The sequence below is a fragment of the Oncorhynchus nerka genome, linkage group LG8 (assembly GCF_034236695.1).
Source record: "Oncorhynchus nerka isolate Pitt River linkage group LG8, Oner_Uvic_2.0, whole genome shotgun sequence".
Lineage (NCBI taxonomy): Eukaryota > Metazoa > Chordata > Actinopteri > Salmoniformes > Salmonidae > Oncorhynchus > Oncorhynchus nerka.
This window is the reverse complement of record NC_088403.1, coordinates 47,647,249-47,661,750: the sequence shown is the minus strand read 5'-3', so window position 1 is coordinate 47,661,750 and position 14,502 is coordinate 47,647,249. Positions and strand designations below refer to the sequence as shown.

Here is a 14,502-nt window from a genome sequence, read left to right as displayed (position 1 = left end):
TGTTGAGATAGCGCTTCTCTCTGTGTGTTGTTGTGAAAGCGCTTCTCTCTGTGTGTTGTTGTGGAAGCTCTCTTCTCTGTGTGTTGTTGTGAAAGCTCTCTTCGCTGTGTGTTGTTGTGAAAGCTCTCTTCTCTGTGTGTTGTTGTGGAAGCTCTCTTCTCTGTGTGTTGTTGTGAAAGCACTCTTCTCTGTGTGTTGTTGTGAAAGCTCTCTTCTCTGTGTGTTGTTGTGAAAGCTCTCTTCGCTGTGTGTTGTTGTGGAAGCTCTCTTCTCTGTGTGTTGTTTTGGAATCCTCTTCTCTGTGTGTTGTTGTGGAAGCTCTTCTCTCTGTGTGTTGTTGTGGAAGCTCTCTTCTCTGTGTGTTGTTGTGGAATCCTCTTCTCTGTGTTGTTGTGAAATCCTCTTCTCTGTGTGTTGTTGTGGAATCCTCTTCTCTGTGTGTTGTTGTGGAAGCTCTCTTCTCTGTGTGTTGTTGTGGAATCCTCTTCTCTGTGTGTTGTTGTGGAAGCTCTCTTCTCTGTGTGTTGTTGTGGAAGCTCTCTTCTCTGTGTGTTGTTGTGGAAGCTCTCTTCTCTGTGTGTTGTTGTGGAATCCTCTTCTCTGTGTGTTGTTGTGGAAGCTCTCTTCTCTGTGTGTTGTTGTGGAAGCTCTCTTCTCTGTGTGTTGTTGTGGAAGCTCTTCTCTCTGTGTGTTGTTGTGGAATCCTCTTCTCTGTGTGTTGTTGTGGAAGCTCTCTTCTCTGTGTGTTGTTGTGGAAGCTCTCTTCTCTGTGTGTTGTTGTGGAAGCTCTCTTCTCTGTGTTGTTGTGGAATCCTCTTCTCTGTGTTGTTGTGAAATCCTCTTCTCTGTGTGTTGTTGTGGAATCCTCTTCTCTGTGTGTTGTTGTGGAAGCTCTCTTCTCTGTGTGTTGTTGTGGAAGCTCTCTTCTCTGTGTGTTGTTGTGGAAGCTCTTCTCTCTGTGTGTTGTTGTGGAAGCTCTCTTCTCTGTGTGTTGTTGTGGAAGCTCTCTTCTCTGTGTGTTGTTGTGAAAGCACTCTTCTCTGTGTGTTGTTGTGGAAGCTCTCTTCTCTGTGTGTTGTTGTGGAAGCTCTCTTCTCTGTGTGTTGTTGTGGAATCCTCTTCTCTGTGTGTGTTGTTGTGAAAGCTCTCGTCTCTATGTGTGTTGTTGTGAAAGCTCTTCTCTCTGTGTGTTATTGTGAAAGCTCTTCTCTCTGTATGTTGTTGTGAAAGTTCTTCTTTCTGTGTGTTGTTGTGAACGCTCTCATCTCTGTGTGTTGTAGTGAAAGCCATTCTTTCTGTGTGTTGTTGTAAAAGCCCTGTTATCTGTGTTATTGTGCAAGCTCTCTTCTTTCTGTGTGTTGATGTGCAAGCTCTCTTCGCTGTGTGTTGTTGTGAAAGCTCTCTTCTCTGTGTGTTGTTGTGGAAGCTCTCTTCTCTGTGTGTTGTTGTGAAAGCTCTCTTCGCTGTGTTGTTGTGGAATCCTCTTCTCTGTGTGTTGTTGTGAAATCCTCTTCTCTGTGTGTGTTGTTGTGGAAGCTCTTCTCTCTGTGTGTTGTTGTGGAATCCTCTTCTCTGTGTGTGTTGTTGTGGAAGCTCTTCTCTCTGTGTGTTGTTGTGGAATCCTCTTCTCTGTGTGTTGTTGTGGAAGCTCTCTTCTCTGTGTTGTTGTGGAATCCTCTTCTCTGTGTGTTGTTGTGGAATCCTCTTCTCTGTGTGTTGTTGTGAAAGCTCTTCTCTCTGTGTGTTGTTGTGGAATCCTCTTCTCTGTGTGTTGTTGTGGAAGCTCTCTTCTCTGTGTGTTGTTGTGGAATCCTCTTCTCTGTGTGGTGTTGTGAAATCCTCTTCTCTGTGTGTTGTTGTGGAAGCTCTTCTCTCTGTGTGTTGTTGTGGAATCCTCTTCTCTGTGTGTTGTTGTGGAAGCTCTCTTCTCTGTGTGTTGTTGTGGAAGCTCTCTTTTCTGTGTGTTGTTGTGGAATCTCTCTTCTCTGTGTGTTGTTGTGGAAGCTCTCTTCTCTCTGTGTGTTGTTGTGGAAGCTCTCTTCTCTGTGTGTTGTTGTGGAAGCTCTCTTCTCTATGTGTGTTGTTGTGGAAGCTCTCTTCTCTGTGTGTTGTTGTGGAAGCTCTCTTCTCTGTGTGTTGTTGTGAAAGCTCTCTTCTCTCTGTGTGTTGTTGTGGAAGCTCTCTTCTCTGTGTGTTGTTGTGGAATCCTCTTCTCTGTGTGTTGTTGTGAAATCCTCTTCTCTCTTCTCTGTGTGTTGTTGTGGAAGCTCTCTTCTCTGTGTGGCTCTCTCTCTGTTGTTGTTGTGAAAGCTCTTTCTCTGTGTGTTGTTGTGGAAGCTCTTTCTCTGTGTGTTGTTGTGAAAGCTTTCTCTGTGTGTTGTTGTGGAAGCTCTCTTCTCTGTGTGTTGTTGTGGAAGCTCTTCTTCTGTGTGTTGTTGTGGAAAGCTCTCTTCTCTGTGTGTTGTTGTGTGCAAGCTCTTCTTCTCTGTGTGTTGTTGTTGTGAAGCTCTCTCTCTGTGTGTTGTTGTGAAAGCTCTCTTCTCTGTGTGTTGTTGTTGTGAAGCTCTCTTCTCTGTGTGTTGTTGTGGAACTCTCTCTTCTCTGTGTGTTGTTGTTGTGAATCCTCTCTCTTCTGTGTTGTTGTGTTGTGTTGTTGTGGAATCCTCTTTCTGTGTGTTGTTGTGGAATCCTCTTCTCTGTGTGTTGTTGTGGAAGCTCTCTTCTCTGTGTGTTGTGTGGAAGCTCTCTGTGTGGTGTTGTTCCTCTCTGTGTGTTGTTGTGAAAGCTCTCTTCTCTGTGTGTTGTTGTGGAAGCTCTCTTTTCTGTGTGTTGTTGTGGAATCTCTCTTCTCTGTGTTGTTGTGAAGCTCTCTTCTCTGTGTGTTGTTCTTCTCTGTGTGTTGTTGTCTTTCTGTGTGTTGTTGTGCTCTCTTCTCTGTGTGTTGTTGTGGAAGCTCTCTTCTCTGTGTGTTGTTGTGAAAGCTCTCTTCTCTCTGTGTGTTGTTGTGAAAGCTCTCTTCTCTGTGTGTTGTTGTGAAAGCCTCTTCAGTCTGTGTGTTGTAGTGAAAGCCCTTTCTGTGTGTTGTTGTGAAAGCTCTCTTCTTTCTGTGTGTTGTTGTGAAAGCCCTTTTATCTGTGTGTTGATGTGCAAGCTCTCTTCTCTCTGTGTGTTGTTATGAAAGCCACCTTCTCTGTGTGCTGTTGTGAAATCCTCTTCTCTTTGTGTGTTGTTGTGAAATCCTCTTCTCTATGTGTGTTGTTGTGAAAGCTCTCTTCTCTGTGTGTTGTTGTGGAAGCTCTCTTCTCTGTGTGTGTTGTTGTGGAAGCTCTCTTTCTCTGTGTGTTGTTGTGGAAGCTCTCTTCTCTCTGTGTGTTGTTGTGAAAGCTCTCTTCTCTATGTGTGTTGTTGTGGAAGCTCTCTTCTCTCTGTGTGTTGTTGTGAAAGCTCTCTTCTCTCTGTGTTGTTGTGAACGCACTCTTCTCTGTGTGTTGTTGTACAAGCTCTCTTCTCTGTGTGTTGTTGTGAAAGTTATTCTTTCTGTGTGTTGATGTAGAAGCTGTTCTCCTGAGAGGGAAGTGGTGCTGCTGTGTCTCCATCATTCTCCACAGCCCACCCAGGGGAGAAGAGTAGCACTCCCTATATCTCTCTTTTCCCACTCTCTTTCTTTCGTTGCTGCTTGAATGAAAACCGCCATCATTGATTCCTCTCTCTCGTCCTCCTCACCTCTGTTCTCTTGGGTTTCACACTAATTTGCAGGTCCACCTTTCATGTCCCTCTCTCTCTCTCACCTTTCATGTCCCTCTCTCTATCTCACCTTTCATGTCCCTCTCTCTCTCTCACCTTTCATGTCCCTCTCTCCCTCTCTCTCTCACCTTTCATGTCCCTCTCTCTCTCTCACTTTTCATGTCCCTCTCTCTCTCTCTCTCTCTCTCTCTCTCTCTCTCACCTTTCATGTCCCTCTCTCTCTCTCACCTTTCATGTCCCTCTCTCTCACCTTTCATGTCCCTCTCTCTCTCACCTTTCATGTCCCTCTCTCTCTCTCACCTTTCATGTCCCTCTCTCTCTCACCTTTCATGTCCTCTCTCTCTCTCTCACCTTTCATGTCCCTCTCTCTCTCTCTCTCATCTTTCATGTCTCTCTCTCTCTCTCTCTCTCTCTCTCTCACCTTTCTTGTCCCTCTCTCTCTCTCACCTTTCATGTCCCTCTCTCTCTCACCTTTCATGTCCCTCTCTTTCTCTCACCTTTCATGTCCCTCTCTCTCTCTCACCTTTCATGTCCCTCTCTCTCTCTCACCTTTCATGTCCCTCTCTCTCTCTCTCTCTCTCTCTCTCACCTTTCATGTCCCTCTCTCTCTCTCACCTTTCATGTCCCTCTCTCTCACCTTTCATGTCCCTCTCTCTCTCTCTCACCTTTCATGTCCCTCTCTCTCTCTCACCTTTCATGTCCCTCTCTCTCTCTCTCACCTTTCATGTCCCTCTCTCTCTCTCACCTTTCATGTCCCTCTCTCTCTCTCTCACCTTTCATGTCCCTCTCTCTCTCTCATCTTTCATGTCTCTCTCTCTCTCTCTCTCTCTCACCTTTCTTGTCCCTCTCTCTCTCTCACCTTTCATGTCCCTCTCTCTCTCACCTTTCATGTCCCTCTCTCTCTCTCACCTTTCATGTCCCTCTCTCTCTCTCACCTTTCATGTCCCTCTCTCTCTCTCACCTTTCATGTCCCCTCTCTCTCTCACCTTTCATGTCCCTCTCTCTCTCACCTTTCATGTCCCTCTCTCTCTCTCACCTTTCATGTCCCTCTCTCTCTCACCTTTCATGTCCCTCTCTCTCTTGCTCACTCCTCTCTTACTCATCTTCCTTTCTCCCTTACTTCTCTTGCCCTCCCCGCCCCTCTCTCTGTCTATCTCCCACTTGTCCTGCACCCTCTCTTTCTCTCCCAACCTGTCTCCGTCTTCTTCTCTCTCTCTTTCTACCTCATTCATCCCTTTTCTCTCCTTGCCTTACCTGTCCTGTCTCTTTCTCCCCATCCAATATCTCCTTTATTCCCCCCCCTCCCTGTGTTATCTGTTGTGGGTTTGAAAGGTCACCTCTGCTCTGTTTGTCATCTAAACACACGGTGTGCCGCCTCATAGAGATCTCTGATGAGATTTGGAGCGCCGCTCAGCTCTGAAACACACACAGGCACACACACACACACACAGAGTCTTAGAAACTTGCACGTTCCCGAGAAACACACCCAATCTTTCTCTCTCTCTCTCTCTCTCTCTCTCTCTCTCTCTCACACACACACACTTTATGTTTTACTATCCTTGTGGAGACCTACAATTGGTTTCCATTACAGGTCCTATTTTCCCTAACCTTAACCCTGAACATAACCCTAACTCCTAAACATAACCACCAACCCTAATTCTAACCCCGTAGCCTAAAATAGCCTTTCTCCTCATGGGGATGTAGGAAATGTCCCCACGAGGGAGAATGATCCTTGTTTTACTTCTGGGGACTTGTGAGGATTACCCACAAAGATAATAATACACACAAGCTCACACACACACACAACACCCACACACACCCTCAAATGCACACAGCACTCACAAGCCCCAGCAGCCCTATTGATCCAAACACCCCTCATGCCAAGTTCTGATTGGCTGTCTGTCTTCAGAGGGCCTGTCGAACCAATAATACCTGCCACTGTGTATGGACCTCCGTAAATGTCAGTTAGTGTAGAATTATAGCTCAGCACATAGTGTGTGTGTGTGTGTGTGTGTGTGTGTGTGTGTGTGTGTGTGTGTGTGTGTGTGTGTGTGTGTGTGTGTGTGTGTGTGTGTGTGTGTGTACATTGTACAGTCTCTGTGTTCACAGCATAACAGGGCTGTCTATTATGTCCCTCTCGGTAAATCTATACGGCACTCTGTCGTAGCCCCAGCTATTCCCTTTATAGTGCACAACGTTTGATCGGGGTCCGTAGGGAAGTGCACTAGGAAGGGCATACGGTGCCGTTTTTGGGGGCCGCGGCCTAGCATGACAGTGGGGCCGTTCCCTGTCTGGCAGGTGGGAGGGCGTGGAGACGGTTTTGTTTGCAGTTCTATATTCACTGTGGTACTTTTACAAATGGAAACCCTTTAAGTATCCCGTTTTTTAGTATAGTTGGAGAGCTGTTTTAGAAAAGGACATTGGAAGACGATCAATATTTAGTTTCATTAAATGGGCCTCAGAGATCTGTTTTTTTATAGCTCAGACAGAGTCTATGTGTAGTCTGTTTTGAGGTTGTTTTCATGTTGACGGGATGTGTTATCTTGACCGTTGTACCACCCTGTTTTTTCCCCCTCAGACCCATATGGACTGCCCCCGAAACCTGCCAAACCAGACCAAAGTGCGGGCCGTACCAACACCAGAAATACAGGTAAGAGGGGTGTGGAGGAGCTTACACACTTACACCACCAGGAGGATAGATTATACCACAACCAGTCCGAAATGACAAAAAAAAGCAAGCGAATGAGTGAGTAAAGAAAGAAAGAAGCGACAGAGAACGAGGGACGGAAAGAAAACGACAGATGGAGGATACAAGCCGGCGACATCTGTGGGATCTCTATTTAAATCCATCCCTCTATCTCTCTCATCCCTCTCCCTCTCTGTCCATCCCCTCTTTTCTTCTCCTCCCCTCAGAGCTAAGTGCCGCAGGCGAGGAACGATGGCTCTAATAGCTGCCCAGGGAGCGGTGGTGGGGGGGGAGACCAGGGGCGCCATTTGAAGGAGTTATTATTGTCATTAGTTTGGGCGGCCTGGTTTCTGTTGGTCCGCGGAGAGAAGGAAGAGAAGAAGAGAGAGGAGAGGAGAATGATAAATCTGAGTAGTGAGAGAGGAGAGGGAGAGAGGACAGGAGAGGGGAAGACAGAAGAGTAGAGGAAAGGGGAGGGGAGGAGTGAGGAAAGAAGAGGACGATGAAAGGATAGAGGAGAGGAGCGAGGGAGGGAGGGATGTTGTCTCATGGCCGGGAACTTGTTGACCTGGTCTTTGTATGCTGGCTGGTTCTGTCTCTCCCAACCACATACAGACTGTCCCAAATGGCACCATATTCCCTATATAGTGCACTACGTTTGACCAGAGTCTTAAGGGGCCCGGTCCAAAGTAGTGCACTATATAGGTAGTACGGTGCCATTTGGGACATGGCCATACAGGCCATCTCTACTCTCTAATGTGAAGTGGATATGAGAGAACTGATGAGAGATGGAGAGAGAGAGAAGAAAGCAGAGGGCGAGAGACACGAGAGCAAAGGAGAAAGCGCAGGAGACGGAAAAGGGGAGGGGGGGAGAGGAAGGGAAGGGGAAAGGCTTCACTGTTGAAGGAGCAGAAAACCGACAGAGGAGAAGCAAGAGGTATGGAGAGTACTGTTGAATAGAGAGAGAGAGAGAGAGAGAGAGAGGGGAGTGAGAGATGGAAGGGAGGTAGAGAGAACAAGGGAAAAGGATGATAATAGACAGAGCTGGTGAAAGGAGGCGGAGGAGATGGAGCGAGGGAGAGATGTTGGAGGGAACGAGAGAGAGATGTTGGGGGGACGGAGGGAATGAGAGAGGGATGAAGAGAAGAACGCGAGAGGCGGAGAGCGGAATTGGCGTCTAGTATTAGTGTTTTGTCAGTCAGCTAGACAATCAGTCAGTCCTGCATGCATGGTAGGGGGCTCACAGTAGAGGGTGAGGAAGGAGCGAGGGTGGTGAGGAGGGGGAGGCACAGAGCAAGGGAAGTCATTATGTCCACAAAAACCCAGAGAGTGGGAGATCCACGAAGCGAGGAAGGAAGACGGGGGAAGAGAGGGAGAGAAAACGAGGGGGGTTAATGTGCCAAGGATAATGATAACCCAATCCCACGACCGCGCCTCGCATTACCGCCCTAACCGCTACCACCGCCAACGTTTGCACGGTCAACACGACCATTCCTCGCAGGCGGTCCCAAACCCAACAAACACCTGCTGGGCTATGACCTGCCATGCGGTCGGACCATGCGATTGGGACCAGGTTCCAACCAGGCAGCATCACTGTGTGGTCTCTAGCTTTAGAGACCCAGATTGTGCCCCAAATGGCACCCGATTCCCTGTATAGTGCACTACTTATTTTATTACCAAAGCCATATGGCACCCTATTCCCTATAAAGTGCACTACTTTTTACCAAAGCCATATGGCACCCTATTCCCTATACAGTGCACTAAATAGAGAGTGGGGTGGTGTTTGGGATGGCGCCCAAACCACCCAACTGTTCTGACTCCTTTATGTGGGCATGCGCCAATGCAACATAAACAACGTTGTTAGGCTTAAGGGATGAGGCGTGCCGCCTTGATCCCCTCACTGTGGATGGCTGTAGCTTCTAGCCAGAGCCACGGCGTCTCAGTCGGTCTCCACAGGCGCACAGGAGCATTCCAAACCCTCTCAGATCCATTCCTGTTGGGATGTTTCTGCCACTGTAACTACAGGAAGACGGTTAGTCACCTTGGTGTCGTACAGATATGTTCACTGGCGCGTAATATGTACTGTGTATATAGAAGAGGTTGCACCCTAAAGAAGACAAGGCAGAATGTTGGTTTAAGGTTTAAGAATTGCCTATGAGAGGTACAGTGTCATTTATTGTATACACGTCAAAGTCTGTTAAATCAAAATCAAATTGTATTTGTCAACGTGCTCCGGGTAGAACAGGTGTAGACCTTACCGCGAAATGCTTACTTTACAAGCCCTTATCCCATAATGCAGTTCTAAGAAAATAGAGTTGAGAAAATATTTACTAAATGAACTTAAGTAAAAAATAAATAAAAAAGTAACACAATAAAACAACAATAAAGAGACTATATACAGGGGGTACCGGTACCGAGTCAACGTGCGGAGGTAAAAGTTAGTCGAGGTGATATGTACATTTAGGTGACTTGTGTGACTGGAGTCTGACAACTTTTGGGGCCTTCCTCTGACACCGCCTAGTATATAGGTCCTGGATGGCAGGAAGCTTGGCCCCAGTGATGTACTGGGCCATTCGCACTACGCTCTGTAGCGCCTTACGGTCAGAGGCCAGGCAGTTGCCATACCAGGCGGTGATGCAACCGGTCAGGATGCTCTCGATGGTGCAGCTGTAAATCCTTTTGAGGATCTGGAGACCCTTGCCAAATTTTTTCTCCTGACTGGGAAAAGGCATTGTCGTGCCCTCTTCATGACTGTCTTGGTGTGTTTGGACCATGATAGGTTGTTGGTGATGTGGACACCAAGGAACTTGAAACCCTTGACCCGCTCCACTACAGCCCCATCGATGTGAAGTCCAGGATCCAGTTGCAGAGGGAGGTGTTTAGTTCCAGGGTCCTTAGCTTAGTGATGAGCTTTGTGGGCACTATGGTGTTGAACCCTGAACTGTAGTCAATAAACAGCATTCTCACATAGGTGTTCCTTTTGTCCAGGTGGGAAAGGGCAGTGTGGAGTACGATTGAGATTGTGTCATCTGTGGATCTGTTGGGGCGGTATGCAAATTGGAGAGGGTCTAGGGTTTTCCGGGATGATGGTGTTGATGTGAGCTATGACCAGCCTTTCAAAGCACTTCATGGCTACAGATGTGAGTGCTACGGGTTGGTAGTCATTTAGGCAGGTTACCTTGGTGTTCTTAGGCACAGGGACTATGGTGGTCTGCTTGAAACATGTTGGTATTACAGACTCAGACAGGGAGAGGTTGAAAATGTCAGTGAAGACACTTGTCAGTTGGTCCGCGCATGCTCTGAGTACACGTCCCGGTAATCCGTCCGGCTCCGCGGCCTTGTGACTGTTGACCCGTTTAAAGGTAAAGTTACATAACATTGTATTTGTCTTTTATAAGGTTATAAAAATCATATTTTTTTGTGTCATTCTACAGGTGGTGCTGGTAACGCCACCCATCCCAGAGTTCCTAGCGATGGCGCCGGGGATTCGGGAGGCGCGGGGGGCGAGAACGGACCCCTCCCCCCCTCCAACGTGGCCGTCATCGCCGGCGCTGCAGGGGGCTCCGCCTTCCTCCTCCTGGTCACCGCGGTGATCTGCGTGGTGTGTTACCGGCGGCGACACGCCAAGCACTCGGAGTCCCACCACCCGCCTCTGTCACTCTCCTCCCTCACCAGCCCCAAGAGGCATGGCGGCGGGCACGGCGGCGGCCATGGGGGCGGTAACAACAACGGCTCGGAACCCAGTGACATCATCATCCCGCTGCGGGCTTCGGACTCGGCGTACTGCCCTCACTACGAGAAGGTGAGCGGGGACTACGGTCACCCCGTCTACATCGTCCAGGAGATGCCCCCCCAGAGTCCAGCAAACATCTACTACAAAGTATGAGGGCAGTTGCCATGACAACCTACAGTACTACCAACTACCATCTTACCCTGTCCTGTACAGTACAGTACCACCTACAGCCCACCTATAGTACAGTACCACGTAAAACCTACCTACAGTAATCCATCACTGACCTACCCTCCAAAACCACCAAGACCTTCAGGGTCTTATACAGTATCTGAACTTCCCTATCCAACCCCAGTCCAGCCACAGGTGTGTGCATCTAGCTAACTGAAGAGGCCATCCGTACGCCCACCACTCTTCACTCGACTGTGTCACTAAGCTAAGTATGGAGGGTTTAGTATATAGTCCCCACCGGCCCCTTAAAAGAGGACAGGACTGGCAAGAGACTCTGGGGCCCACTTTTCTTTTTTTTGTCTCACCATGAATCAACCCCCCCCACCCACCAGAGCTGAAGAGAAGAGTCCCCTCCCTGTACACCATGAGGATAAGTGTGTGAGAACATGCACACCAAGCTAGTGTGAGAGAACACACACTAGTACCGCCACAACTTGGACTTCTGGGACTCTGACCCCTAGAAAACCCTCTGACCAACCACATCCTGAGATCTCTGTATTTCTCTAATGCTCCTGTCCTGTATCAGACCTATCTGCCTCCTGATTGGACCCTGAGGCTAACTGTGGCCCTTGATGTTATAACTCACAAATAGGATCCTAGTTTGTTTGTGTGTGTATGGTTTCTCATTGGACCAGGGGCCTCTGACTCTCTCACCCAATCAGAAAGCTGAGCTGGGGTCACGTGATCAACCGGTTAGACCAATCGAGTCTTAGTGACATTCAGAATCTTGTATATTTTAATAACGTGTGTGTGTGTGCGTGCGTGCGTGTGTGGGAGACTAGGATAATAATTCTGACACTGCTGTTGCACAGAAGTGTGTGTGCAGTTATTGTGCTTTAGTACAGTGTGTGTGTGTGTGTGTCTGTGTGTGTGTGTGTTAATCTGTGTATACGCTACATGCGAGTGAATGTGTGTGTTCGCGTGTCTTTAGACTTGTCTTAAAAACCAAAACACAAAAAAGTGAGTGAATATAAAAGGTGAGTTTTTTTTATCGCTAGCAACACTTACAGATTATATATGAATATCCAGTCAATCATTTCTAGACGTCTTGTTTTTTTTAATCGTTTTTTATTTTGATTCCTCCACTTGTAAAACAACACTTCTGTTATACTGCTAGATCTTTTTTATCCTGTGCTTTCTTGTTTGCTATTTAGAAACCTGACCCTGTTTCCTTCCTCTTTGAGTTGTAAATGAATTGAATCTCTTTGTTTTTCTTTCCTTGGCGAACTGAGGTCGTTTCTCTCTCCCTCTCTCTCTCTCTCTCATCGCCTCCCTCCCCCCTCTGGGCCTCCCCCTATGTATATTTTTATAGTTCTTGTACTATGCTGTAGTTTTGAAGTTTAGACCTCGTTTGTGGAAGTTGTTGAGGTAGAAACCATCTATGAAAGTTTTTTTCAAACGCTTTTGAGCACAAGGAAAAGCAAGGGGGGAAATGAACGAGGGCGGGTTCCAAATGAAATGAAATAGAATGAAAAGAAAGAGCGGGAACCGGAGTCGCTGTCTAGGGGGAAAAGAGAAAGAGCGACTGGATGTGGAACTTTTTTTTTTTTTTTAAGAGAGAAAAGACTGAAGAAGGAATTGCACACTAAAGAAAAGAAAGAGCGCGAGAAGAGACGGAAGAAGTGGGGGGATGGGAGGTGAAGTGAGCGATGAGAGAGAGAAGAATCCCTGGGAAGGATAGAGAGAGTGAAACATTGACTGTGGCGGAAGAGAGGAGCCTTTCCTTTAATGGAGTGCTGAGAAGGAGTGATGGACCCTGGGAGGACGGAGGAAAGGAACAGACACACAGCTGAAATGGATTTCAGGGGGAAACCTCACTGTGGAATAAGGAGGAGAGATTTCATCTAAAACACACACACACACATTGACAGATAGACACACATTCAAGAGAACAGACACAGACAATTCTCTTTTCTCCGAAGGGAAATGGCACGTTTCAAATTCTCCCGATTTCCCCCTTAAACAGCTTTATGTATCAGACACACTCTACACTGATTATATCGACACAGACACACTGAGCCCTCTCACATTCTCTTTCACTGTCATAACACGCACACACATACATGCCGTACATGTATACGCCAATTTCACACACACTCTCTCTGTCTGGCTCTCTCTGCATCCCTCTCTCTGCCACACACACACATTGATTGCTCCCATGCGGCTCCCTATTTCTGACACAGTCCTGGCTTTGATACACACCTCTGTGTGTGACAGAAGGATTAAAAGAGGGTGTGCGCGCCCTGTTTTTGTGCGTGTGTGTACATGTTTAGCTATACTCGTGGGGACCAGAAGTTCCCACAAGAATAGGAAACAAGCAAACATTTGACCGACTGGGGACATTTCGTTAGTCCCCAGGTTAGGGAAAATAAGGTTTTTGAATGGGACTGAATTGTATCTTCCCACAAGGTTAGTTATACAAGACTGTGTTTGTATGGGTGTTTTTCTGAAACCAGTTCCTGCCATTCTCTTAGCCTGGTTAATTAGTTTTCACACCCTCTTTCGAAGGCAAAGCCTTCTTCAAACGTGCCGTGTGTTAAGTTGTGCTGTATCGGCGAGCTGCTCCTTAGTATCGTTGAGTGTTAGACCCACGGCGCGTTCAAAACAGGCACGACGACCTGCAAATGCACACATACGCTAACAAAATAGCAGACAATAGGTGCCGTGCCACACATTGAAATATCTCTCGTGCTCAACAGGTGGATGTTTGTTCCCAGAGCTTCACCCCACGTGTCTTTTATTCATATGCCCACCTGCTCAAAAAGCTTTATTTGAAATATCGCTTTCATCTTCTTTTTTTTACTACGACACCTACTCTCTGTTTTACATCATTTGTACGTTGTGGAATCTGTTCCCATTATGCTTTTTGAACTTAGAAAGTGTTACGGAGAAGTTGACTAATTAGGGTAAAAGTTTCACCCCAATTTCTGTACTGCAGCATCAGGATCTTGGTATTTATGTATGTGGGAATCTGTCTTGTCTCCTGTACAAATACACGACCACCAGGAATACTGTATCCCTTCAAAAACACGCTCAAAGCCAAACTACAAACGCTCTCCGAGTTCTGAAATCCTCTGACACTCTAAATGACAGTATTTGACAAAGGTGGCTGCTGCCATGAACATAAACACTTGGAGAAACTTCCTGGACTTTGTGGAGTTGTGGAATCCAAGTGTGGAATCCCAATGCTGCTCATTCGCAAAATGGTTCCTTCTCTCTCTCCTCTCCCTCTACATCCTCCTCTCATCTTTTTTTTCACCGAGGAGAATCTCCCTCCGGGACTCAAAGCTTGGGCTTTTTTGTTGTCATGTCAGTCGGTGTTTTACTAAAAGGTTGTCTCTCTCTTTCACTGTTTGCTTTTGACTGTTTTCAATGTGTTGGATTTTTTCTCATGGATGCTTCTCATGGATCCTCATTTCAAAAAGAGAGGTTTCTTGTTTTGTGAAAACGCAGCCCCCTCCACCCCACCCCTCTGTTGGTGTGTGTGAGTGTGTTTCCTTGTCCCAATAGCCAGCAGGTCGAGGCGACAGGGAGCCGGCTGGCTCTTGAATGTGATGTCTTGAGACTTTTTGTATTGGGACACCACTGTGTGAGATGGGTTTGTGTCTACCTTCTCCTTTCCGCTCCCCCCATCCCTCCCGTCACTATGACCTCCTCCTCCTCTCTTTCTCTCCTCCAACACACCTCTAAAGGGAGGAAAAAACTAGTACATTCCTGCTTTGGAAAAATGTTGATTAAAAAAATGATGTTTAAGCACCACTCTCTGGTCTGGTCGTGGGTTCATTATTTTTTGATGAAGTGTGAAGATCTTTGCGCGCGCGCGCGTGTGTGTGTGTGTGTCCCGTGCTTGCCGTGCCTGGAAGGGGTCACGTACTCCAGTGAGGCCCAGTCTCTCAGATGTAACCCTTTCAGGTCTCTCCTATGGGGGTTTTTCTTAGCAGGGTTCCATTCACTGTTTCTCTATAAAGGTACCCATTCAGTCCACACACACACTGCTCCCCCAGTTGTGTTATCAACCAGTTATCTACCCCAGCTTCGTTAGTGTTGGGTGTTGCTTAGCAACGTATCCACATAGATGACCGTCAGCCCTAACAGCTGTACCAACTCCCTT

The 14,502-nt window shown here is 47.2% G+C and overlaps 1 protein-coding gene across 1 annotated transcript in view; it reads left to right on the top strand.

Annotated features, from left to right (window-relative positions):
• efnb3b (ephrin-B3b) overlaps positions 1-14,150 on the top strand; it is a 129,924-nt gene extending 115,774 nt beyond the window's left edge. Inside the window, exons 4-5 of the mRNA XM_029666706.2 lie at positions 6,323-6,394; positions 9,865-14,150. Of these exons, the coding sequence (XP_029522566.1) occupies positions 6,323-6,394; positions 9,865-10,316 (524 nt within the window). The 3' untranslated portion in view covers positions 10,317-14,150. The remainder of the gene's footprint in view (positions 1-6,322; positions 6,395-9,864) is intronic.
• Positions 14,151-14,502: the final 352 nt, after the last annotated feature.